General features: G+C 63.5%; 1 protein-coding gene across 12 annotated transcripts in view; it reads left to right on the forward strand.

Moving 5' to 3' along the window:
- Positions 1 to 10,093: 10,093 nt before the first annotated feature.
- The window catches only part of FBRSL1 (fibrosin like 1), an 82,664-nt gene continuing 66,202 nt past the window's right edge, over positions 10,094 to 26,555 (forward strand). For 4 of the 12 annotated variants that reach the window (XM_074401995.1, XM_074401992.1, XM_039471789.2 and 1 more), the window contains exons 1-2: positions 10,144 to 10,800; positions 25,966 to 26,163. In XM_074401995.1, coding sequence (XP_074258096.1) covers positions 10,510 to 10,800; positions 25,966 to 26,163 — 489 coding nt within the window. In that variant the 5' untranslated portion in view covers positions 10,144 to 10,509. Of the gene's footprint in view, positions 10,801 to 25,965; positions 26,164 to 26,555 lie in introns of all 12 variants that reach the window. The other 8 variants (XM_039471791.2, XM_039471785.2, XM_074401991.1 and 5 more) reach the window with 3 other exon arrangements.

Consider the following 26,555-nt stretch of genomic DNA (forward strand, 5'->3'; position numbering starts at 1 on the left):
CATGCTATGGAGACACAGTAAGGAGGGGGTGGGTAAGCAGGCGTGGGGCACAGAGGTGGGGCAGGAAGGGTCCCTGAGTACAGTCACAGCCAAGCGACCTCCGGCAAAGGTGCCAGGGACACACGACGGGGAAGGGGGTCCTCAGCAGGTGGCGCTGGGAAACGTGGAGGAGAATGAGAGGGCCCCCATCCCACACCACCTACAAAAACCAACTCAACAGATTAAAGACTTAAATGTAAGATCCGACACCATAAAACTCTTAGAAGAAAACGTAGGAGGAAGGCTTCTTGACATTGGTCTGGGCAGTGATTTTTTAAAGAATATGACCCCATGGCCGGACGCGGTGGCTCACGCCCATAATCCTAGCACATTAGGAGGCTGAGGTGGGTGGATCACCTGAGGTCAGGAGTTCAAGACCAGCCTGGCCCTTCATGGTGAAACCCCATCTTTAAAAAATAATAATAAAAAATAAAATAAAATAAAACATGACCCCAAAAGCACAGGCAACAAAAGCAGAGACAGGTGAGAGTGCAGCAAACCAGAAAGCTTCTGCGCAGCAGACGAAACATCCACGGAGTGAAAAGGCGACACGGGGGGAACATCCACGGAGTAAAAAGGCGACACGGGGGGAATCTACGGAGTGAAAAGGCGACACGGGGTGAATCCACGGAGTGAAAAGGCGACACGGGGGGAATCCACGGAGTGAAAAGGCGACACGGGGGGAATCCACGGAGTGAAAAGGCGACACGGGGTGAATCCACGGAGTGAAAAGGCGACACGGGGGGGAATCCACGGAGTGAAAAGGCGACACGGGGTGAATCCACGGAGTGAAAAGGCGACACGGGGTGAATCCACGGAGTGAAAAGGCGACATGGGGGGAATCCACGGAGTGAAAAGGCGACCCTCAGGGGGAACATCCACGGAGTGAGGAACATCCATGGAGTGAAAAGGCGACACGGGGGGGAATCCACGGAGTGAAAAGGCGACACGGGGGGGAATCTACGGAGTGAAAAGGCGACACGGGGTGAATCCACGGAGTGAAAAGGCGACACGGGGTGAATCCACGGAGTGAAAAGGCGACACGGGGTGAATCCACGGAGTGAAAAGGCGACACGGGGTGAATCCACGGAGTGAAAAGGCGACATGGGGGGAATCCACGGAGTGAAAAGGCGACCCTCAGGGGGAACATCCACGGAGTGAGGAACATCCACGGAGTGAAAAGGCAACACGGGGGGGAATCCACGGAGTGAAAAGGCGACACGGGGGGGAATCCACGGAGTGAAAAGGCGACACGGGGGGGAATCTACGGAGTGAAAAGGCGACATGGGGGGAATCCACGGAGTGAAAAGGTGAGCCTCAGGGGGAACATCCACGGAGTGAGGAACATCCACGGAGTGAAAAGGCGACACGGGGTGAATCCACGGAGTGAAAAGGCGACACGGGGTGAATCCACGGAGTGAAAAGGCGACACGGGGTGAATCCACAGAGTGAAAAGGCGACACGGGGTGAATCCACGGAGTGAAAAGGCGACACGGGGTGAATCCACGGAGTGAAAAGGCGACATGGGGGGAATCCACGGAGTGAAAAGGCGACCCTCAGGGGGAACATCCACGGAGTGAGGAACATCCACGGAGTGAAAAGGCAACACGGGGGGGAATCCACGGAGTGAAAAGGCGACACGGGGGGGAATCCACGGAGTGAAAAGGCGACACGGGGGGGAATCTACGGAGTGAAAAGGCGACATGGGGGGAATCCACGGAGTGAAAAGGTGAGCCTCAGGGGGAACATCCACGGAGTGAGGAACATCCACGGAGTGAAAAGGCGACACGGGGTGAATCCACGGAGTGAAAAGGCGACACGGGGGGAATCCACGGAGTGAAAAGGCGACACGGGGTGAATCCACGGAGTGAAAAGGCGACACGGGGTGAATCCACGGAGTGAAAAGGCGACACGGGGTGAATCCACGGAGTGAAAAGGCGACATGGGGGGAATCCACGGAGTGAAAAGGCGACCCTCAGGGGGAACATCCACGGAGTGAGGAACATCCACGGAGTGAAAAGGCAACACGGGGGGGAATCCACGGAGTGAAAAGGCGACACGGGGGGGAATCCACGGAGTGAAAAGGCGACACGGGGGGGAATCTACGGAGTGAAAAGGCGACATGGGGAGGAATCCACGGAGTGAAAAGGTGAGCCTCAGGGGGAACATCCACGGAGTGAGGAACATCCACGGAGTGAAAAGGCGACACGGGGGGGAATCCACGGAGTGAGAAGGTGACACGGGGGGGAATCCACGGAGTGAGAAGGCGACACGGGGGGGAATCCACGGAGTGAAAAGGCGACACGGGGGGGAATCCACGGAGTGAAAAGGTGAGCCTCGGGGGGAACATCCACGGAGTGAGGAACATCCACGGAGTGAAAAGGCAACACGGGGTGAATCCACGGAGTGAAAAGGCGACACGGGGTGAATCCACGGAGTGAAAAGGCGACACGGGGGGGAATCCACGGAGTGAAAAGGCGACACGGGGGGGAATCTACGGAGTGAAAAGGAGACATGGGGAGGAATCCACGGAGTGAAAAGGTGAGCCTCAGGGGGAACATCCACGGAGTGAGGAACATCCACGGAGTGAAAAGGCGACACGGGGTGAATCCACGGAGTGAAAAGGCGACACGGGGGGAATCCACGGAGTGAAAAGGCGACACGGGGGGAATCCACGGAGTGAAAAGGCGACACGGGGGGAATCCACGGAGTGAGAAGGCGACACGGGGGGGAATCCACGGAGTGAGAAGGCGACACGGGGGGGAATCCACGGAGTGAAAAGGCAATCCATGGTGAGGAGCAGTACTTACAAATCGTGTATCTAATGAGGAGTTAATTTGCGAATTGTAGAAGGAAGTCAAACAACTCAGTAACAAGAAAACAACTCCATTTTAAAATGCGCAAGGAAAAAAAAAATGCGCAAGGGACCTGAATCTGCGTGTCTCAAAGGCAAACATGTAAGTGGCCGACGTGTGTATGAAAAATGTCCAACGTCACTAATCCTCCGGAAAATCAAAACCACATGAGGTATCGGCAGGCCCTGTTAGGATGACTGTCATCAAAACGCAAAGCGAGCGAGTGCTGGCAAGGACCTGGAGGAAAGGGGGCTGTGGCCGGCCGGGACCTGGAGGAAAGGGGGCTGTGGCCGGCCGGGACCTGGAGGAAAGGGGGCTGTTGCAGTCTGTTCCTGGGAATGTCATTATGACAGCCACCATGGAAGACAGCAGGGAGGCTCCTCCCAGATGATCCAGCAATCCCACTGCTGGGTGTTTATCCACTGGGTTGAGATTAGCGTGTGGAAGAGGTGAGCACACCTCGTGTCCATCACGGCACTGTCCCGGCAGCCAGGATACGGGATCAACCCAGGTGTGCCCCAGCAGATGCATGGGTGAAAATATGTGAGAAATACACACACACGTGCACACACAGGCCATGCACACACACATGGACACGCACACGCAGGCACATATACACACAGGTACACACACAGACCATGCACACACGTGGACACACACACAGGAATGTTATTCCACAGGAGGGGAGGGGAGGGGAAGAGGAAGGGGGAGGGGAGGGGAACAGGAAGGGGAAGGGAGGGGAGAAAGCCCGCCATTAGTGGGGACTTCAGTGAATGATACCGAGGACACAAGGTGACCCATAACACAGCCTCCCCACTTCCTTCACCCCCAGTGCATCTGAGTTGGGGAGCTCCAGAGAGACAGAGATGCGAGCGGGGTCTGTTAGGGGAACTAGATGGTGGAGGCTGGCAGTCCCACGGCTGTCTGCCGGCTGGAGGACTCTGGAGGCCCGGAGCGTGGCTCAGTCCACGTCAGAACCGGGGAAGCTGATGGTGCACCTCAGCCCGAGGCCACGGCCTTGAGACCTGGGGGCTGCCGGCATCGGTCCTGGAGCCCAAAGGCGCCTGGAGTTCTCGTCCAAGGGCAGGAGAGGAGGGGTGCATGCACCCAGCGGCCACAGGGAGAGACACATCCCCCTTTTCTGTTTCTGTTCTCTCCAGGACCCGGCCACACTGAGGGCAGACTCTCTTTACCTCGACGCACACTGCCGGCACCCAGAGCCTCGCACGCCCTCCCGTCCAGCACGGCCGCACAGCCCTTCCGACGTTTGTGCGCCTGACCCCCATGTTAAATGCCTCTCGGCCTGAACACAGACAGGGTTTCCCAAACTGATGCTGTCAGATTGCACCAGAGGCCGAACCCGCCGTGATGGGACGTAGATATTAGGATGCAGGTAACAGAACATCCAGCTAAGCGCCGCTCAGCGGTACAGACGAGCCACTTCTCAGACGAGACGTCCCGGCAGCCCTTTCCTGGTTCTGTTGCCTGGCCCAGGGACCAAGAGAGCAGCCCCAGCAGGAGAAAGGCGTCCAGAGAGCTCCCCGGGTCCCAGAGACCTTTGCAGGGCGACCGGGACACGGGGTGGAGACCAGCGCAGGGCGGCCAGGACTCCTGCAGGGAAGGTGGGCAGGTGGGGGTGCAGGCTGGAGCTCTGGCGCTGGCCCAGTGAGGCCTGGGTGGGGCCCTGACCCCCCACAGTGTCCGTTCCCGGTTAGTGTTAGCACCTGCCTCTGCCTCCTCACTCTCTGGGGTCTGGGTAGACCCAGGCCTGCCGGTCACAGCGTGACAGCCCCAGCCCCTGGCTCAGCGGCCTGAGATGAGCCCATTCAGAGCAGAGAGGCCCAGGGTCCGAGCATTCATAAAACTCTCTTTCCTGTCGACCTTGAACCCTTTAGCTCGCCACTTAAAGCTGAGGCTACTGGAACCCCAGTCCTGGAATCCAGCCCTGCCTGAAGCCCGGGCGGGGGTGGGGGGCGTGCCTGGGTTTGCATTTCTGCCTCCTTGGAGGGAAAGAGCCCGGCCGATCCCAGCTGCTTGTCCTGGCGTCTCCCCCCTCCCGCAGCCTGACCCCACACCCAGGCCGGGTGCCCAACCCCAAGGGGCAGACTCAGGGGCCAAGGCCTGGCACGGGGACCCTCCTCCCCACCTGTGACGTCCCTTTCTGGTGTGAGGTTGCGCAAGCCATGCACGCTCTCACACTGCACACGGGGCGTGGCCAGCTGAAACACTCTCGGAAGAGAGCCAGGGAGGGCGCGAGGCAGGACTGGGGGGGGCGGGGGGGGACGGCGGGTATGCTGATGGGGACAGCCAGACTCGCGGGAACTCACGGAGATGGTGGTGACCCCACGTCCTGTGGAACCGACTTCCTCAGGGAGACTCTGTGCTGGGTGAACAGGGAGGGGCGGCCCGCGGGGTGGCAGCAGGCTCAGAACCAGGCGATGGCACATCTTCAGGAGCGGGGGGACTGGAAGGGGCCACACTGGGGACCCCAGATTCTCAATTGCCGTGACTCTTGGTTCAAGGCACATTCTAACTGCAATTCTAGAAAGAGTCCACCTGATCTGGTGTCACCCGGGTCACCTGTGTGACAAACTGGGCCACCAAGCCCCACCAAAGCGGGAGGGGCTCCTCTGCCAATGGAGGCCGGTCCCAGCCTCAAGACATCCTGGCAGACACAAGTGAGCCTTGAAGCAGGGGCTTCTGCCAGTCTCCTTGTTCTGTTTGGCCTCCCGAGCCATGGAGGGAGAAGGAACACCTGCGTCCCACAGAGAGAGAGACCTGTGGATGACAGCTGGGCCGGACAAAAGTCGGAAGGAAGAAGCAAAGGCCCTCCTGTCACCCTGCAGCCCTCTGACCAAGGCAGTGTCATGGAGGGCCAGGGCTGTTTGTTACACAGCGTTCTCGAAGCAGGAGCTGACTGACGTTCCTTCGTTCCTTTTCTAGGGAAACGTGGGGCCTTGGGACCTGCTGTCTCACCAGGCGGCACCCACGAGAGCCGGCTACGTATCCAAAATACACTGAGGTGCCATTATGGGAAGGACGAGGGCAGATGCCGAGGGCTGGAGGCGACAGCTGGCTCATAGATGGGGCGCTGGAGCTGGGGGCTGTGAGCAATGGAACCTACTTTCTGGCCGTCACCCCACAAGCAAGTTTGAACCCCAAAGAAAAAATGGCTTAGCTGATTTATAGGGCCTAATTTGGATCTCTTGGAGCAAACTGAATTTTGAATACAAGTTCATGTCAATTAACTTTGCACAAAGCCTTACAAAGCACAGTGAAGTACTCTCTAAAGCAAAGACCAGTGGCTAGGGCGGAGGAGCTGATGCGTCATCCCAGAGCCCACCAATACTCACAGCACCACCTGGGGCTCGGCCAGAGGATGCTGTGCCAGGAAGCAGGGGCCATGGATGGGCGAGGGCCTGGGCTGGGGTGTGGGTCCTGGCTGGGGGCTGTGGCTGTGGCTGGGTGAGGCCTAGGCTGGGGTGAAGGTCTGGGCTGGGGGCCGTGGCCATGGCTGGGTGAGGCCTGGGCTGCAGTGAGGGTCCAGGCTGGGGGATGTGGCCATGGCCAAGCCTGGGCTGGGGGCTGTGGCCGGGTGGGGCCTGGACTGGGTGAGGGTCTGGGCTGGGGGCCATGGCCATGGCAGAGCCGTGGTTGGGTGAGGCCTGGGCTGGCGTGAGGGTCCGGGCTGGAGGCCGTGGCCGTGGCAGAGCCTGGGCTGGGGGCTGTGGCTGTGGCTGTGTGAGGCCTGGGCCGGGGTGAGGGTCTGGGCTGGGGGCCATGGCCGTGGCATAGCCTGGGCTGGGGGCTGTGGCCGTGGCTGGGCGAGGGCCCAGGCTGGGGGCCAGGGCCGTGCCTGAGTGAGTCTGTGCTTCCTGGCGGCCGCGGTGGGACGCAAGGCTCTGCTCTGCAGACTCCCTGCCTGCCGGTCCCTGTGTGTGGAGGATGAACCCCCTTCTTTCTGGTGACTGGAAGGATGAGTGCCAAGGGGTATGACGTGAGCAGGAAAGGGACCTGGGGTGCCCCGAGGGCCGGGATGGGGCTGTGGGCCTCCAGCAGAGGCAGAGAGAAGGGGCTTTGCTGGCAAGAGCTGGGGAAGGGAGGGTGAGGAGGAGGCTGGAGGCCTTGATGGGTGATGGTGTGGCGGGGGCCTCCCTGGCACTCACCTATGGCACTATGGTGCACTTAAACCCATGCTTAAACCATCCATGGCTCCCCAAGTGCAGTCCCAGACCGACAGCCTCAGAGAACCTCAGACGTGAGGGGTGGGGAACCCTGGGGTGGACTCGGCTTCATGTGTTCACACATCCCTCCTGCCTGGGGTCCCAGGCCTCCACTGACTCACTCGCGCTGGCTCAGGGGCCTTTAGACACCCTGGGGCGGGTCGCCTTGTCCCAGTCCACTCCCGCTTTATAGATGGACGACTGAAGCACGCAGACGGTAAATCATTTCCCCGAGGTACTGAGTGGGTGGCAGTGCTCAGGCCGGGGCCCGGTGGGCCAGCTTTAGAACCTCCCTGTCCACTGTGGAAGCCACCCACCCCATGGGGCTATTACATTCTAGATCAAAGTCTGTACATCAAACACACAATCCAGTTCTGCAGCTGACTGGCCACACGGCAAAGCTAGAGCCTCCTGTGGCTGGCGGCCACTGTCCACGGCCCGGCCGTTCCCGCCACTTCTGCGCTCTGCGGGCTGCTGGCCCCCGACGTCTCCACCTTCCAAGCACCCCACCCTCCCTGGGGCAGGGGAGGGCAGCGGAGTGAGCACACGAATGGAATCACCAAACAAGCCAGGAGGTCTGCCCTGCTCTGCACAGAGAAGTCAGCCTGAGTGCCGGGGTTTGTGGCGCAGGCTCCGGCAGGGCCCCGGCAAGCCCCGGGGAGGTTCAGAGCCCTGGGTGGGGCGTGTGGTCACTACGATCCGTGCTCCTGGAGACACACAGCCGGGTCTATGAGGAACCCTGCCCCCGCTGGCCTCCCTTCCAAGGGCTTCCCATCCAGCACATCAGCCCAGCTGCTTCTCCTGGCAGAGAAGGTTCCCAAAGCAAGCCCTCCTGAGCCCAGAACTCCAGAGATGCCGGCTGGTCCCTGGTCGGCCACCTGGACACGTGGAAATGGATCAAAGGAGAGAAGGCACCAGGGGACGCGTCCTCCAGGACAGCCAGGGAAACCAGGTGGGAGCCCCAAAATAAGCAGCCCCTGAGGGGTCTGCAGAGCTCCCACCCTTCACTGGGGTCACCCATCTGAGCGTCTTCTGAGACCAGAAGGAGAAAGTGTATTCCTAGTTACAGAAACTTCAGGTTGGGCACAGCGGCTCACACCGGTCACCCCAGCACTTTGGGAGGCTGAGGCGGGTGGATCCCTTGGGGTCAGGAGTTTGGGAGCAGCCTGGCCAATGTGGTGAAACCCAGACTCTACTAAAAATACAAAAAAATTAGCCAGGTGTGGTGGGGCGGGCCTGTAGTCCCAGGTACTCGGGAGGCTGAGGCACGAAAATCGCTTGAACCCGGAAGGCAGAGGTTGCAATGAGCCAAGATCATGCCATTGAACTCCAGTCTAGGCAACAGAGTGAGACCCTGTCTCAAAAAAAAAGGAAAGAACAAGAGAAAGAAAAGAAAAAGAAAAAAAAATTTCAAAACCAGAAACTCAAGACCTTCCGAAACAAGTGTTCTTGGAGGGGTGGGGGGTGCCCACAGGATGTCTCCTGCAGTCTGACTGACCTCTCGGCCCAGCCTGGGGTGGGCCGGCCTCTGGGGGCGTCGGGAGCAGGTGAGGACTCCCAGGTTGCTCAAGAAGGGGCCTGAAATGCCAGCCCTGTGACCCTCGTCCGCACTTCCTGGCCTTCAGTCCTTGGAGGGGAATTCGGGAGCAGGTGCATTGGGGCTCCCGCTCCTAACGAGGTTTTTAAAAATCCAAAGGGAGGATGCTACAGGGTGAAAGTGCGGCTTAACTAGTGAAAGCTTGGCTAAGCGAACCCGGAATGGGAAGAGGGGGAGGGGTTCCTGTCCCCTCCCCGCCCCCACGGGGAAGGCTCCAACGGGGATCCAGCGTGCGCGGGAGGAAGCTGAGCTAACAGGAAGTCCCCGCACCCCAGTGAGCCACTTTCCCAACGGGCCCAGCCAACAGCCCCCGGTGCCCGACCGCACCCTTCCTGTCCTGCGCTGCAGGCCGCAGTGGGCTCTCCCAGAAGCAGGGTGATGTGGACCCCGCAGACCCACTGAGCGCAGCCCAGGGCAGGGTCCCACTGCTGCCTCCCGCGCCCTCCCCTCCGCCCTCCAGCGAAGCACGACTCCCCCCGCGGGGCCCCAGCCTGAAGCAGGGTCCCGTGACTGCGTGGGGCCCGGCGTCGCCACGCCTCGGGGAGGCCCTCCGGACCACGCAGTGCCCGCTCTCCGGACCACGCAGTGCCCGCTCTCCGATACCCCCATTCAGTGTTCTCTCCGCGGTGACTCTACCGGGCCCTGTGTCCGGGGTCTCCCCCGCTCCTCAGGGGGTCTCCGGCCTCAGCCCCCGCCCGGACGCTGCACAGACCGGTGACCTCAGTGCCCACGCGGGAAGCCCCGCCGGGCGGTCCCCGGAGCGCGGCCCCCTCTGGGGAAAAGGAGGGAGCCCGCCCGCGCCCCGCTCGCACCGCAGCGCCCCCGTCCGCTTCCGGCCGCGCTCCGCGCCAGCAGCAGCCCCGCCCCGCCGGGAGCGTGCCCGGGGTCTCAGTGGCTGGAGCCGCCCTCTCGTGGGACCTGGGGGCACGTGGCGCAGGGAGGGGACGCGGGCACCGCCTGGCCCAGGGTTCTCGGGTCCCACCGCGCCCCTTCGGCTCCGCAGGACCGGAGCCCCCTCGTCCTCCTCGGAAGCCGCCTTTGGCCGGGGACCCCCGCCCCGCAGAGGAGAGCGCTGCCCGCAGGTGCCCGCGAACGGGCAGGAGGGGCCGCGCCGACCGCCGCGGGCTGCAGCGGGGATCGGGGGGTGGGGGGCGCCGGGGCGGGGCGCGGCCGAGGGGCGGGGCCGAGGGCGGGCACCTGCGGGCGGGGCGGGGCCTGAAGGCGCGAAGACGGCCGGCGGGGGCGGGGCCCACATGAGCGGGGCGGTGTGGGGGCGGGGCCTACACGAGAGGGGCGGGGCCGGGGCGGGGCCGGGGCGGGGCGCGCGGGCGCCGCGGCGGAGCTCACTTCCTCTGGCGAGCGCAGCCGGGCGGAAGTGCGTCAGTTGTTATCTGTTCGGGGCGCCGCCGCCGCCGCCTCACGAGCCCGGTGCCCAGGAGCCCGTCCGCCCGCCGCCCGCCGCCCGCCGCCCGCCCTGCTCGCCCGGCCCGATCGCAGCGCTGCGCGCATGGGGCGCGCCCCCGGGGGGGCGGCCGAGGGCCGCTGAGCGCCGGGCCCGCCTCCGCCGATGCTCCCTGCCGCCCGCGCCGGGGGTCCCAGGCCGCGCCGGGCCCGGGGCTGAGCCGCCCCCTTCGCCAGGCATGCCCGGCCCGGCCCGCCGCCCGCCGCCGCCCAGGGCCCGAGCCCGCGCGGCGCACACTCAGGCCGGCGGCGCCGCGTAGCCGAGGGAGCCCGGCCGCCGCGAGCCAGGCGCGGGGCGTCAAGGTCACCGGCCCGACGGGGCGCACGCACCGCCATGGAGGCCAAGGTCCGCCCGAGTCGGCGCTCGCGCGCGCAGCGGGACCGTGGCCGGCGCCGGGAGGCCTCCCGCGACGCCCGCGCCCAGAGCCCGTCGTCGGGCGACGAGCCCGAGCCCAGCCCCGGCAAGGAGAACGCGGGCCTCCGCGGCGCGCCCCCCCGAGGCGCCGCCCCCGCGCCCCGCGCCGCGCGTCCCCCGCGTCGCCGCCGCCGCGAGTCCAGCTCGCAGGAGGAGGAGGTCATCGACGGCTTCGCCATCGCCAGCTTCAGCACCCTGGAGGCCCTGGAGGTAGGTGGGCGGGCACGGCTTCGCCAGCGTCGGGCGAGGACGCGGCCCGGGGTGACCCGCGGGGGGGGCGGTCCCCGGGACTCCTGGACTTGCGACCGCCCATGGCTTCCTGGAGGGGCCGCCCGCGCGTGGGCCCCCCCGAGGGAAGCCCCGGCCACTCGGGCCCTGTCCTAGGGACCCTGGGTGCCCCCCGCGCGCCCAGACCGTCGTGTCCGGAAGGCCCAGCGGTGTCGGGTGGGTTTAGGGACGATTTGAGCTGCAGGGGCCAAAAGAAATCCACGCTTGGAAATCGGGGCTGTCTGGAAGCACCGCCGGCCTCTTATCAGTTGTGTTTCTGTTGCCAAAATATCGCTCTGTTTGGTTCAGGACGTGCTAGGGAGCTGGGCACTGCTGGATCTCAGGGAGGTGGCGATAAGATGGATACTCTGCGGACCAGCCCTTTCCCCGTCTGCTCGAGGGCTGTGCTCAGACGGGGAGAAGGAAGGTTAATCCCGAGACCCCTCTGGGTGACCGCTGCCTGCTGCACGCTTAATAGGTTGGCAAAAAATATTGCTTGTCTGCCTGATAGACAATATTTGCTGAGCAAATATCGCCCCTCTTGCCTGAAGCCAGCTGAACAGAGAAGGAAATGAAATGCTGTCAGAGAGTTGGGGCAGGCACTGTCTCCCCGGCCTGGTATGGCCAGGAGTGCCAGCCAGGCGCCCTCCACAGGGTAGAGACCCCCATCGAGGTGTGGCTCTGCAGCACTTACTTTGGGGGACCCTCATCTGCTGGACCTTGATTCCCAAGGATCACTCCATTTCCGGCCCCTCTCACTTTTCTTGAGTCTTGGGAGCCCATGGCCTGGGATCCCCCAGTCTGAGAAACTGAGCTTTGGGGAGAGGGGAGATGCCCACTGCAGGTCCTTGAAGCAAGTCCAAGCTCTGGGCGCTGCTGGGAGAGCCTCGGGTTAGGGCGGGCAGCCTCAGAACAGGCGCACCGCTGTGGGTCTGGAGTGCATGGACAGAGCTGGGGCTGCCATGGGCCCAGGACATGGGAGTGGTGGCTGGGCTTGCCACACAGCCTGGCCATCCTCTGCTGTGCACGTGGGATGGCTCCAGGGCTGGCACACGCCTTTGCTCTGTGCTGGGACAGGATGGCCCCAGGGGATAATGACATGGACTGCACGTTTCCTGACCACTTACCACAAGCCTGGTGCAAGCCAGGCCCTTCGCCCGGCTCCTGCACTGCAGCTGTGAGACCCATGAGGATGCCCACCTTCCTGAGCTGTCACCACCTCACTGGCCCCTCCTGGGTCCCTCACTGCAGCCTCCTCGCTGCTCCGAGCGAGTCAGTCCTAGTAGCCTGCTGGTCTCTGCTTTGTTGATGTTTGGTGCCTTAGTGTCCCAGCAAGAATGCCAGCTCCGACCCCCTCTGAAGTGGTGCCCCCATCCCCACCCCGTCGATGGGAGCCACCCTCCTTCCTGTCATCCCTACTCTTCGAAGCTGTTTCAGAATGTCTTAGCTCTCCATTTTCATCTCTCTCATGAGAACTTATAAACTGGAGGACAGCAGACACTGTCCTGTGTGTCTTCAACAGGGTCTGGTGCTCGGAGGAGGTCGGTGTGTGGAAAGTGCTTCAGACGTGTCTGTCAGGAATGAGTGAGTGAGTGAAGAGAGGAACCATGTTCAGGAAAGCCAGGTCTTGGGCCTGGGTCACGGCACGTGCTGATCCAAGCCTGTCTGGACCCACGGGCTTTGCCTGCAGTGGCGCGGACTGGCTGTCCACCTCAGCAGGGTCGTGGGCTCCCAGCCTGCAGGCAGTGGTCAGTGGGTTTTGGGAACTTCAGCTCAGGCCAGCCGGCCCTCCAGTCACAGTGAGACGAGCCTGCTTCTGTGCGGTGTTCACATAGCCACGGTCCCCGGGTGTGGGGGGGTGTTCATGTACCTTCCTTTGCCCTTTGGAGCTTGCCTGGGAAAGTACAGGGCTTCTGCACGAGTCGCAACCTCACCATTGTCCCAGGCGCGTTTCTTGGCCACATTTTTTGCTCAAGTGTCGTGGTTTTTCCCCAAAGTTCAGGTCATTCGTAATCATACCAGCAGTAGTGACTGAGGAGGTGAGCGTTCATTCCACCTGGTAGTGTTCTGGTTTACTCCTCAAATGACCCCTCAGGAGGGTGGATGCCCCCATTCCACAGATGGGGACGAGGAGGCACCGTAAGGAGCACTGATCGACATGCCCGTCCGGCCTTGGAGAGCGCGGGTGCTGCCCTGCCAGGCCGCCCACACTGGGCACCGAGGGAGATGTGGCCACCAGGACCCACTCAGCGGCGCAGCCTGCCCTCGACTCTGCCGCCTCTGCCCACAGTCCCTCTGCCCCCACCCAAGTCTTGGGGGCCCTTCCTACTCTGGGATGCTGGAGGACGAGACACTCAGGAGTCAGAGGAAGCCCCTGGAACCCCCGAGGCTGGCTCATGCCCTCGGGACACTGCAGTGGTGTAAACAGCCAAACGCAGGTGTAGACTTGCCAGGGGGGTGTAGCTGCCTGCTGATGTCCTGTTACCCGGTCCTGAGGGTGTCTGAGCAAGCCCCCGCAAGACCCCACGTGTGCCGGACCAACGCCCAGCCCCTGCCCCATCCCCTGCGGCAGGCCCCCCACTCACAGTCTCTTCTGCCCCAGGCAGGCCACCCTGCCTACCCGTCCCAACAGGCCTTTTTCACCCTCTGTGCCCCGGCAGGCTCCCCTCACCCCATGCCTGGGGCAGGTCTCTACCTCTTCTGTGCACCAGGCAGGTCCCCACCCCCTTTCTGTGTCCTGGGTGGGGCTGTGTCCTGGCTGTTCTGTGCCCAGGACAGGCCCCCTTCACCCCTTCACCCGCACATCTGTACGTGTTCCTGTGGGGAAGAGGAGTCCCTGCTTGTCCTGTGTCTGTGTCTGTGTGTGCTGTGAACACAGCAGGCACTCCCTAAATGTTGGCGGTGGTGGTTGTTAGCTGAGGAGGCCCAGGGGTTGGTCTGGCTCAGGGTGTGTCTACAGCCCTGAAGACAGCGTCAATGATTAACCGCAGATGGAGACGCGAGTCCTGTAGCAGGGCTGAGGACCCGCGAAGGGGTGTTCTGGACCAGGTGTGCCGGGGTGGGTGGGGCGGCGTGGCAGGTCCGAGCCAGCCCTCTTGACTCTCTGATCTCTAGCCAGGGGCAGTGGTTTGTGGGGACAGGGGACCTGAGGAAGCCCCGCTGGCCTCTCCCCTGCTCTTGCTCTGACTGGGGACGCTGGGTGATTGGGAACGTGGCTCTTGCTGTCCCTCTTGTTTCCTGTGACGGCTCTGACCCCTGGTCGTACTGATCAGAAGACATAAAATGCCATCTGCCCTTGGGGCAGTGCTGTGGCCAGACCTTCCTGTCTGTGCTGCTGTTCTCTGCCTGGGGTCCTCCCAAGAAGGCTGAGGTCTGAGAGGCCTGTCAGGGCCGTGGCAGACCTCATCTTCCCAGATAGCACGGGACATCCTTATCTGACCTCAGGCCACAGAACAGGTTGTGCCGGTCCCTGTATATCCCAGGAGATAGGCCAGGCCTGCTCAGCCCAGTGGGCTGTGCCACCCCTCCTACGCGCTGGCCCCGTGACCCCCAGCAGTGCTGGCCACGGTACTGTAGCCTGGGCCTCAGGGAGGTGGCAGAGTACCCGGGAGCACACCGGCCACCAGCTCCAGGCGGACCCCACCTGGTTTGGTGTCTGTAATTTTTGGTTAATTTGCATTTTTCAAACAGCAAGTCACTTTCACCTGGTTCACACCTCTAGCTTTGTGAGGTGTGTGCTGAAGCTTGAGTTGTGCCCTGACCGGCACACAGGCCCCTCAGAAGGTCCCCGTGTGTTCCGGGAATACAGGTGGAAGGAAAGCAGCCGGCATCCCGGTTCCGTGGCCTGCGGCCTCCTCTAACGCCTGTGCTTCCGCATTCTCTGCCGAGCATAAAGCACAGGATGAGCACGCAAACTCAGCTTCACCTGTCCTGCAGCAGGTGGTGCTGGAGAAACCCCAGGCTACCGGTGGTGTGCAGACCCCGGCCTTCCAGGGCTGTCCAGGGGTGAGCTGTGACCCCTGCTGGAAATGGCCCAGAGCGCTGGGGGGCCTTGGCCAAGGGGAGGGTGCAGGGTTTTGGACACAGCCCTTGGTGGGGAGTGGGAGGGGGTGGGGGGCTGCCCTGCATCCTGGAGGCTGAGCCAGGTGGTCTCTCTGTGAGCCCCTAGTGGGCCTGGTGGGCTTCACAGCATAGCCAGGGTTCCAGGACCAAGGGCCCAGCCTCAGATCCGGGCTGCAAGTGTGACCCGGCCACGTGGGGTGAGCCCTGCCCACCAAGTACTACGTGTAGGGCCTGACAGTGTCACTTGGACCTCTGGGGGCCGCCGAGGCCACACTGTTGGTGGTGCCAGTGGGGGCTGAGTTTGTGCCAGGGACACTGTGTGTCTCTGCCTGGCCCATTTCTCAGACAGATGGGGACAGGGACTGAGACCACAGACATTTGGGTTCAGTGAAAAGAGCCAGGGAGAGGGGAGGCTCCAGCCCAGAGAACTCCTTGTGGCTGCTTCCTGGTCTCCACATGGGGAAACTGAGACCCAGAGAGGGGAAGTGCTTTACCCACAGTCATGGGGCAGGGGTGTGGAGCTGAGCCAGAGGCCACCCTGTGACAATGTGGGCTGCCTGGAAGCTGTGGGATGCGAATTCCTCCCAGAGGGTCCCACGGTGGTGGGCAGGGGGCTGCTCCCTCAGGAAAGGTGGATGCAGAAGCTGTGAGAGCAGTCACTGGCCCCTCTCCGTCCACGTGGGTGCCCGCCCACCTGTCCAGGCCCTGTCTGGGGCCAGCAGCTCCTGGGGTCCTGCCCTGTTCTGTGGCTGGAGAGGGCCTGCATCTGGGCCGCTTTGGCACTGGGAAGGGCCCTGCCTCCGCCTGTGGGGCTGCCCCGCACGGCCCCTGCCCTGCATAGTGGTTTGCTGGCCTTGGGGTTGGGACTGTCACTGCAGGCCCGGCACCCGCCCTATTTCCCATCCCGGCCCTCTCTCGGCTGCTGGGGCTGTCGCGTCTGGGCTCAGGTTTCCAAGGCCTTACTGTCCTTGCTGGGGCTACGCCGCCTGCCTGCAGTTCGAGCTGCGGCCTTGGTGCTGGCTGGTCCTCTGCCTGGAGGGGTCTCCCCAGGGGTCCCCGTACCCACACCAGACCCCCTGCAGCCCGGCCCCACCCTCTCATTCCTTCTGGGCTCTCGTGCCCCAGCTGTCCTCACGGGGGGTCTGTCAGCAGACGACTCCCTGTCTCCCCCCTCCCGCCTTCCTGTGGTTGCTTCTGTAGAGAAAGAGAAATCCCTGGAACTGGCCTTGCTGTCTGCGGGTGGCAGGTCAAGGATCCTGATGGTTGTGAGGGTCTGTTCCTGCCACAGGGCCACAGGGCCACCCTGCGTGTTTACCCACTGTGCTTTGTTCCTCTGGAGCCCTCGTTCTGCTGTGTGTCTGAGAAAGCCGTCTCCATCTTCCCGCCTGATGCCTCTACCTGCGCACTTTGTTTCCAGTGGACGGGGGGGTTCCTGTCGGGGCTGCTGGCATCCGCGTGTGGCTGCTTCCCCGCTGCTGTGCTGTGGTGCTCTTCCCGCGCCACGCTGCGCTGTGAGCACGTCAGGAGCGTGAGGACGGGTGGCGCTGCTTGTGGACATCCGTGTCCCTCCCTCCTTTTCCGTTTCCCCACACTCTGGTGGGCACAGGGTTTCACACAGACGCCCTGTGCTGCACAGGGCGCGCTCCTGGTCTGGCGTCAGGGAGGGTAGCCCTTACCCAGCGCGTGCCGCCGCCCCGCGTTTCCTGCCCAGGCCTGGCGGCATTCCTGCTGTTGCTGGCGGGCTCTTACACTCCGGGAACGGCCTGGCTTGGCCGTGTTGGTGGAGTCTTCGTTTCAGGTTGCTTTGCCGATGGTTGGGGTTTTTGCCACTGTATTTCTGCCACTGTAAAGTTTGGTCGTTTTGCTTCAGCTGGTACTGCTGCGTTTTGGTTGGGAACGTCTCCATCTTTTTCTGTAACATCAAAACGGCGTAGGGATTACCCATTTTCGGCACCTGGACACAACACTCAGGTCCCAGCACTCCAGCCCATTTACTGGTGACCAGTTAGAGACCACAGGTCCGCGTGGTTTGGGGTGGGGACACCGGTCATGAGGGAGGGGCCGTGGCTACGAGTGGAGGCTGGAGGAGAGTGGCCCGGGGTGGTCCGGCCAGGTCAGGTGGCCTCTCAGGAGGAGGACCATGGAGCTGAGCCAAGGTCGTGGGGCAGACCCAGCCCGGCTGCCCTGAGTCACAGGCAGCCGCAGGAGGAACCCAGCCTACCTGAGTCCCCAGGAGTTCCAGGCCGCCCCCTCGCTCCGGGATCCCCCTCCATGCCCCTCTACCCAGATGGTGCCAGGACCTCCTCTGGTCTCAGCTCCTGTATTCTTTCAGGAGCCCCCAGCCTGAGCACCCTTCAGGGCCCCCAGGCCCCCCCTCTTCTTGCTGAAGTGAGCTGAGTGGGTGGCCCCAGGCTAGAATCCAGGCTCTGGCCCTCGGGACCCCTAGGGCGCCTCCCACCTGCTGAGGCAGCCCTGGCCTGGGGAATCTCACCTTTTCAGCAGCCCGGAATCAGGCCCTGACTCGCCCATGTGGTCCACCACAACAAAGTCATTGTCCCTAAACAAAGGCCAGCGCGTAGGCAGCCCCCAGGTCCCTGAGGGAGGGCCAGGGCTTGTGGTGTGCGATGTGCGTGTTGGTGCCCCTCCTGTGCCTCCCCCAGAGACCCCTCGAGCCTTGATATCCTCCCTGGCCCCACCCCAGGAGCATGTGACATCTGAGGTGGTTGTGTGGCAGCGGCCGGGGGAGGCCGTCACTGAGCCTGGCCTGTACCCTGGGGAGAGCTGGCCTGCAGGGCCTCAGGGAGGGTGCCTGCTGTTTGGGAACCTGGGGAGGTAGCATGGGGGAGAGCCAGCCGCACAGATCTGTCAAGCCTCACAGTAAGGCCTGTGCAGGGGACATGGGGTCGGGAGCTGTGTTGGGATGTGACGGCAGCCGGAATATTCCAGTGGGGAGGCCTACAGGATCCCAGCCGCCCTCACACGGGCTCCACAGTGGCCACTTGCACAACCCCCACCCATAGGACCCCCGCCCCAGGACTCCTCACGGGACCCCTGCTCACGGGCCCTCAGCCACCTTCACATAGATGCCACAGCGACCAACGGCACTACCCCCCCCACCACAGGACCCCAGCCACCTTCACAGAGGTGCCACCGCACCTGCCTGCCTGTCAAACACCTTTCTGCTAATCTCTGGAGGTCCCTGCTCCAGGGCCTGCAGGCTGTTGAGGGCCAGAGCAGAGTGGCTCTGTGGCTGCCCACCCCTCCTGGCCCCTAGCCCTTCACTCTCATCCTTCCACAGCCCCTCCAGGGGAAGGGGGAGGATGGGCTGTCCCCACACACATGTCCTGGGCTGCCCCACCGCACCCACGTGGGGATGTGGCTCGTGGAAGTCTGGAGTCTCCTGCTCTACAGCCTGGAACTTCCAGGTCCCCTGGGTGCCCCTCCCTGGTGGGCCTTGCAGAGCTGAGTGGGCGTTCTGGAGGAGGGAGGTGGAGGCTGAAGAACCATCAGGTGCTGGTGTCCCCATGGGCTGAGACAGCTGCAGGCACAGTCGCGGCTGCCCTGCCTGGTAGCTGGAAACGGAGGTTTGGCTGAGGTACTGAGCCCACTGAGGGCTGGGCAGAGAGGCTGGTGACTGCAGCCAGGCTCCATGGCCACCTGCCCACGCTCCCCTCGGCTCAGAGGGCTTCCTCTGCCCCCACCCTGGAAGGCTGGGCTCCTCCTGTCTGTGTATGTGACCGAGAGTACCTGCCACCTTTGCTGTCCCCTGGGGCAGCACTCTGTGAGGCCTCTAGGAACCTGGGTGTTCAGACTGGTTCCTGGGACTGGGGGACCTCATAGGGCCTCAGCAGCCACACCTCTCTGGGGCAGCCAGGCCCCTGGGAGAAGCCGGGTGTGCTGCCGGCCAGCAGGGAAGGGCTCTGAGCTTCTACAAGTATTTATCAAGCACAAGCTGTGTGCCAGGCCCCGTGCCAGCCCCCAAGATGCACCCATGGGCTGTGTTGCTAGCGAGTGTTGTGACAGCAGTAAAGGGGCTGTCGTTGGAGGCGAGGGGTCATGGAGGAGGCCAGGAGGGCTTCTGGGGAAAGAGTGCAGGCTCTGAGTGGGGCCGCATGGTGGTGTGACGGTTCCCGAGAGCCCGTCAGGAAGGCTGTGTGGAGCAGGTGTTACGGGTTTGGGGTGCCGGGTTGGGGTCTTTCTGGAGACGGATGGGGGCTGTGGCTGGGGGCTGCAGGGCTGGGGGTGGGGCGCTGAGCAGGGTGTGAACTCCGTGAGGTCAGGGGCTCTGGGGACTTGGTTCCACGAGCCTGTGAAGGACAGCAGACGCCCTGAGGAGGCTGAGGCGCAGAGCGACCGCCGAGCCCCAGCTCCGTTGGTGCAGCAGAGCTGTGCCCATCTGGTTTCTGTGGAAAGCTGGCCTGGGGGGCAAGGGCGGATGGGGCTGGCATCAGGGAGGCGGCTGGGTGGGCGGCTGGGCCGCTGTGGTCTCCATGTCCGTCTGCCCAGCCCACGTGTGTACTACGTGATGCGCCGGGGACTCCCTGGCTGGACTCCATGGTGTCTGGCTCAGGAGCGGCTGGCGCTGCCCTCTGGACTCTGCAGGACGCCGTCAAGGGTCCGGGGCTGGGACCTGCTCGCCGTGACCCTGCCCCCCCGAGGCCAGAGGGGCGCCTGCCTGGTCTGTGACGGCCACATTCCCTCTGGGAGAACTTGGTCCTGGCTCGGAAGCTGGAGGAAGCAGAGCAGCCGAGTGTGTCCTCCCGGGGACTTACTCAGGGCCCCCCAGCAGCCGCCTCCAGGAGCCCCAGCCTCACCCCCAAGCCTTGCTGCCGAGCGGCCAGGACAGGGACAGAAAGGGCCGAGGTGCCCCGCTCCAGGAGCGGGCTCAGCTCCAGGCCCAGGCGTGGCTTCTGTGCGTTGTGCCCTCTCTTCCTGTCAGCACCTGTGGGTGCTGCGCTGTCCCCTTGCTACAGAGGAGGAGCCTGAGGCTCAGAGCCGTGCAGGCTCATCTCACGTCTACACTCCCGGCGAATGGCCCAGCGGGGTCAGAACTCAGTCACAGGCTGGGGGCTGGGGATCCCCCTCTCTGGCCTGGGCTCATGGGGCCCGCCTCTCTGCTCCCTGTCCTCTGTCCCCTGTAGGGCCACCTGGTCCTACTGCGCGTCTAGACTAGCCTCCGGGGAGTTCTGGTCCCTCCGTCCACCCGGACAGCCTGTTCATGCCCTCACAGGGAGCCCGGGCCTGCTGCAGGCCCCTGCCTCGCTAGCCTCCGGCCGCACTGTCCTCCCCGGCCCCGGCCCCGGCGCTACTGCTCATACCCCAGCGGGCCTCTGGCTGTCCTCAGCCAGACCCTCATCCCATGCCCCCCTTGCCTGCCCTGCACCCCGTCCTGTGGCCAGCATGGCTGCGTGCCTCTACCCAAGGACCACGTGGTGGAAGGAGCCCAGGGAGCCTGCAGTGACTTCCCAGGGAGGGGGGACCCTGATGTGGACCGGGCCCTCCAACGGGGACTGGGCTGGACGGGTAGGGCTACCTTGGTCCCCTTGTGACTCTCCTCCCTGAGGTCCCAAGGTCAGAAGTGGGTTAGGGCCCACTGCCACTGTGGTCTTTGGGCCCCAGGCCTGCGGCTTTAGTGACACCTGGCTGATGTGGAGCCTCCTGGGGCCGCCCTCCCCGTGGCTGTGGAAGAGGCTCTGTGTGTCGCAGGCGCTGCGTGGGATCGCCCGTGGCAGCTGTCAGCGGGAGTGGGTGACTGGGGCTGGGAGCCTTCGAGGCCAGCGTGGGCTGACAAAGCCCGGTCCCGGGGATTGGTGCGCCGGGCATCCTCCCAGTCGTTGAGTTCATGGGGGCTGGAGCGGGGCTGGAGGTGAGGCCCGAGCCTGCCTTCCCCTTGGGGCCCAGGGCCTTGGTCGGGAGCGAGAGGCACTGCTGTGGGCAGAGAGACTCTGGCTCACCTCTGTGCAGGGGCCAGTGAGAGGATGGGCAGGGACGGGCCTCTGGAGAGGGTGGCTCAGCAGTGGACTCCTTGTCCTAGCAGCAGTGGCCATACAGCAGGGCCCTGAGGGGCTCGATGTGCAGGACCCTGCTGTTCCCGCCTGCCCCCCCGTCCCCACCTCCTCTTGTCCACCTGCCTCGCCCCCCTGTATTCACCGCTTCTTCCTGAGCAGCCCTGCTGTTCTCTATGGCACCGTCACCGGTGGCCTTGGTCTCTGACTTGTCTCCAGGGCCAGGTCACAGCCTCCACAGCTCCCCGGGGTGGCTTCACACTGCCCTGCCTCTCACCCCACCCCGGGGGTCCTGACCGTGCCTCCCTGCCTCTGGAGTGCAGCCACCAGCTGTCACCGGGTGGTTGGCAATCTCAGCTGCCACTGAGAGGCGGTGGCAGCCATCGTGCTGGTGGGGGCCCTGCAGGGGCAGCCCGGCTCCTGGTCACTGCAGGACCACATCCCGAAAGCCTGTGGGACCACATCCTGCCTGGAGGCCATGGGAGCAGCCAGGCAGGGTCCGGAGGCCTCTGGAACAAGCGAGGTGTCAGCAAGGCTTGCCAGGGCCGTCGCTCAGGTGCATGACATGGGGTCCCCATGAGAAAAAACTGGCCAAGGTGACATTGGATGTGGGATGCCCTGGACTAAGGGGCAGACGTGGGGGCTGTTGCTCACCAGGTGGGTGTGAGCCAAGGGGCAGACGGGTCATGGTGGGAGAAGCCCCTTCCCACCTTCTCAGCTGGAGGGACAAATAGACACAGTCCCAACACGGGGCCGTCGGTGGGGCTGCCTGTAGGGCCTCATGCACCGGCTTCTGTTTAGCTTTTAACCCACGGCAGAGGGGATGGCGGGGTACAGGCCACTGTGGGCCCCAGGTATGGGAGGCAGCTGTCCCAGCTGGGTGCTAGATGCTCAGGTGTTCTGCAGGGACAGCTGTGGGGTTCACACCCAGACTGGACACGGTTGAGAGGCAGAGACTCTGAGGTTTGGGCCTGGGCTCTTGGAATGACAGAGACAGTCCTAATGAAGGTGGAGCCAGCAAGCTTCTGGGAGCCGAGCAGCTGCAGCCCCCACAGCCTCCTCCCCTAATGGAGAGTGGCTTCCATTTAATCCCAGAAGACTCTTGGGGCTGCCCCCACAGCCTCCTCCCCCGATGGAGAGCGGCTTCCATCCCATCCCAGAAGATGCTTGTGGGGGCCCCCACAGCCTCCTCCCCCGATGGAGAGCGGCTTCCATCCCATCCCAGAAGACCCTTGCGGAGGCCCCCACAGCCTCCTCTCCTAATGGAGAGCGGCTTCCATCTCATCCCAGAAGATCCTGGGGGGCTCCCATGGCCTCCTCCCTCGAAGGAGAGCGGCTTTTGTCCTATCCCAGAAACCGCGCCCCCCCCCCCCTCCCGGGGCGGACTGCAGGCCTGGCTTTGCCCAGGGGATGTGGTCATCAGTCAGGGTGGGAAGGAAGCAGAGGGGCTTGCCAGGGGTGAGGTCTTGGGTGAGCGGTTCTCTAGAGCCTCCTGCCTGGGGACAAGGAGAGGAGAGGCCCCAGGTGTGGTTCCAGGAGCAGGAGGCGGCCCCTGGCTGCAGGGCTCTGTGTGCTGAGGTGGAATCACTTTCTCTCTCCGAGGCTGGTTTGCTGTAGTGCAGTTAGAAACGTTAGCGTTGCTGTGTAGTGATGATACTGAGAGCCAAAAGCAGGCACATAAAAATGAGTCAGGAAAATCTGTCTAACCAGCCATGTCATGACAACCTGCTCCCAGCCCTGGTGGTCCTCCCGGGAGGGGAGTGCGGAGGTCTGGGGGCCTGGCCACTCCTGGGGGTGCTGGCGCCCCCGCAGGGTAGAGGCGCCTTCAGGGAGGGCCCCTGAGTGTGCAGACTTGGTGCCATGTGTGCTGACCCAGGCGTGCACCGAAGACCCGTCCGGGGGGGTTCAGGCCTCCACTGCCTCAGCCCAGCGGGCTTCCTGCAGTTGGGGCGTGGCCTGAGGAGGCCTTGGCTGGCGCCCAGGGGCTGAGCTGCGTGGTGGTGGTGCTGGGGACACAGCTCTTGGAGCCTTTCCAGACCTCTCCGTTTCTGTGTGTCATTTGACACTGGGGTGGTCTCTGCGACCAACTCGTGGGGTCCTGTGTGTGTGGATCAGATAAGCAAGGCCCAGGCCGGGCGCAGTGGCTCATGCCTGTAATTCCAGCACTTGGGAGGTCGAGGTGGGTGGATCACATGAGGTCAGGAGTTCGAGACCAGCCTGGCCAACATGGTGAAACCCCATCTGTACTAAAAGTACAAAAAATTAACTGGGTGTGGTGGTGTGTGCCTGTAGTCCCAGTTACTCGGGAGGCTGAGGCAGGAGAATTGCTTGAACCTGGGAGGTGGAGGTTGCGGTGAGCCAAGATCATGCCAGTGCACTCCAGCCTGGGAACCACAGTGAGACTCTATCTCAAAAAAAAAAAAAAAAAAAAAGGGAGAGAATCGGGGCCTGACCTTCCTCTTAGCAAAGTGCCCGGCACTGAGGTTGCTGCTGTGGCCCTCAGAGCTGCCCTCGCCCATCCCCTCTGACTCTTCCCCCCACCAGAAAGGCAGATTCCAGCTCCGTGGTCTCCATGTGGCACACCACCCTTGCACGTTTCGTAGTTGCTGTGAGAGGTCACTCCTTGATTTGTTCCTACTTTTGATCCAGTGCTGCAAACAGCTGTTCTCTCAGCTGCAGTCTGAGCCAGGATCAGACTCTCAGAGCCCAGCAGGACTGGGAACTGTTGGGTGCACAGCGCCTGGGACCAGAGACCCTGAGAGACCCCGGGTGAACAGGCAGGAGCTCTGGCGGCCTTGGGCTCTCAGGCTTGTGCCGGAACAGGCTGCTTGCAGCAGGACCCCGGGCCTTGAGTGGCAGCTCTGTGCAGAGCACTGGGGGAGCTGGCCCTCCGGAAGTCAGGGAGGCCTTGGCTCAGCCCACGAGGCTGCCTGGAGCTGGAGCACCAGGACCAAGCGTTGTAGGCAGGGCCCGGGAACGCTGCTGGGCCTCTCAGGGCCTCCAGCTCTGACTGGTGGGGATGGCACTTGGGTCGCGGAGAGGGCACCCAGCAGGGGAGGGTGTGGCTGGGGAGGGGGCGGCCAGTACCACCATGGTCCTTGTCACTGTCCTCTGTTCTTACTGGAGGGTCAGCCAAGGTCGTCCTCCCCAGGGACACCTGTGTCTCTACTCGGGGGGTGGATCCTCCCCCCCAGGGACGCCTGTGGTCCTATGCAGGGGTATGTCATTCTCCCCAGGGACGCCTGTGTCTCTGTGTGGGGGCGGGTCCTTCCCCCCAGGGACACCCGTGTCTCTACTCGGGGGCGGGTCCTCCTCCCCAGGGACGCCCGTGTCTCTGTGTGGGGGCGGGTCCTTCCCCCCAGGAACACCCGTGTCTCTACTCGGGGGCGGGTCCTCCTCCCCAGGGACGCCTGTGTCTCTATGTGGGGGCAGGTCCTTCCCCCCAGGGACACCTGTGTCTCTACTTGGGGGCGGGTCCTCCTCCCCAGGGACGCCTGTGTCTATGTGGGGGCAGGTCCTTCCCCCCAGGGACACCCGTGTCTCTACTCGGGGGCGGGTCCTCCTCCCCAGGGACACCCGTGTCTCTACTCGGGGGCGGGTCCTCCTCCCCAGGGACGCCTGTGTCTCTATGTGGGGGCGGGTCCTTCCCCCCAGGAACACCCGTGTCTCTACTCGGGGGCGGGTCCTCCTCCCCAGGGACGCCTGTGTCTCTACTCGGGGGCGGGTCCTCCTCCCCAGGGACACCCGTGTCTCTACTCGGGGGCGGGTCCTCCTCCCCAGGGACGCCTGTGTCTCTATGTGGGGGCGGATCCTCCTCCCCAGGGACACCCATGGCCCTGTGCCAGTACAGGTCCTCCCTAGTGGTGTCCCCTGGTCCTTGCCAGCAGCTCTGACGTGGGTCCTGTCCCTGGGCATTGCTGCTGCTGTTTTCCTCACAGCTGCGCCCTCCCCGAGAGGATTCTGTCCTTTTGTGGACACTTCTGTCTAGCCAGCTGGCTCCTCTGGACCCTAAATTTGATGTGCTATATCAGTCTGTGCCAGCCCTGGTGCCAGGAGCCAAGCCAGCATCCTGAAGGTGCTTATTACTGGTTTATTGAGTGCAGAGGTAGGGACCCCAGAACCTGGGGCTGCCCGATGCCCACCAGCAGGGCAGGGGCCTGCAATGTCCTGGAGGCTGCTTGAAGACTATACAGTCTGGTGCTCTGAAGGAGTCCAGATGGGCTGAGAGGGTGACTAGGGAACCAGGGGAAGCCAGCAGGTTTACGGGGGGCCTGGGGGTGTCCCCAGGGTCTCATAGCCCAAAGGTGAGCATGAGGAAGCATCTCTGGCCCAAATCCACAGACCTATCCTGGAGCACTGGCTGCATCCCCTCAGGCCGTCTGGAATACAGCGTTGCCTGGTTCAGCATTTCCCGTGGGGAGTCTCCTGCTTCAGCATTTCCCGAGGGGAGTCTCCTGGTTCAGCATTTCCTGTGGGGAGTCTCCTGGTTCAGCATTTCCCGTGGGGAGTCTCCTGGGGCAGCCTTTCCCGTGGGGAGTCTCCTGGGGCAGCCTTTCCCGTGGGGAGTCTCTTGGGGCAGCATTTCCCGAGGGGAGTCTCCTAGGGGAGCTTTTCCTGTGGGGTGTTGCCTGTGGGAGCACTTCTTGTGGGGCGTGGGTGTCACCTGGAGAGGCTCCTGTGGTAACTGGCCCCTGCTATAGAGTGTGCTCGCAGTGTTGAAAGGCAGCCCTGGAGTCAGTGCGCTCAGAGACATAGTCCTGGGTAGCCCCAGGCCAGCCTTCTTTGGAGCTTGCTGGAGATTCTCTGCTGGGCTGAACTTTTTGTCTGGTCCTTTGCTGGCTGAGTCCTGAGAAACGCTCCCGTCCTCCCACCCGCAGCAGCCGTCCCACCTGTTTGTCGTCCTTTCCCTCTGAGGTGCTTCTCCCCAGGCTGGAGGCGCCTTCCCCTGAGAGCTGCTCAGGTGGGGTGCGGCCCGGGGCTGTCCTGGGCCCGGGGTCCTGGGGTCTAGCCAATTAACCGGCCTCTCCATGTTTCCGTGCAGAAGGATATGGCCCTGAAGCCACATGAGCGGAAGGAGAAGTGGGAACGTCGCCTGGTCAAGAAGCCCCGGGAGTCGGAGAACTGCCCCGCGGCGGAGCCCAGTGAGAACAGGCGACCCCTGGAGGCCGGCAGCCCCGGGCAGGACCTGGAGCCCGCCTGCGATGGAGCCAGGAAGGTCCTGCTGCAGGCCTCCAAGCAGGTGAGCAGGCCCCTCCTCCACCGGGAGCTTCTCACTGGGTCAGTGCTCACCGCCCCGGGGTCACCCCAGCACCTGGGCACCCCCCACGTAGCCCCTGGGCCTGCCTGGCAGCGCCCCGTCATTGTCAGGCCTGGGGCTCGGGTCTCGTGGATGGGGCTGGGGCCGAGCAGAGGAGCCGGCCAGGCCGCTGAGGGGCCGTGACTGGCCCAGGGCCACAGTGGGAGAGGTGCCTGTCTGGGGGCATCGAGGCGCGCGTGCGGGGCTGGGGCGCCAAGCTGATAGGCCGGCCCCGTTTCCCTGCTGTGTCCATCAGGCTCCGCCGACTACAGGTGTCCAGCGTGTCTCTCAGGAGGGGTCCAGACTCATTGCCGAGGCTGTTCTGCTCACACGTA

Source organism: Saimiri boliviensis, chromosome 7, assembly GCF_048565385.1.
Source record: "Saimiri boliviensis isolate mSaiBol1 chromosome 7, mSaiBol1.pri, whole genome shotgun sequence".
NCBI lineage: Eukaryota > Metazoa > Chordata > Mammalia > Primates > Cebidae > Saimiri > Saimiri boliviensis.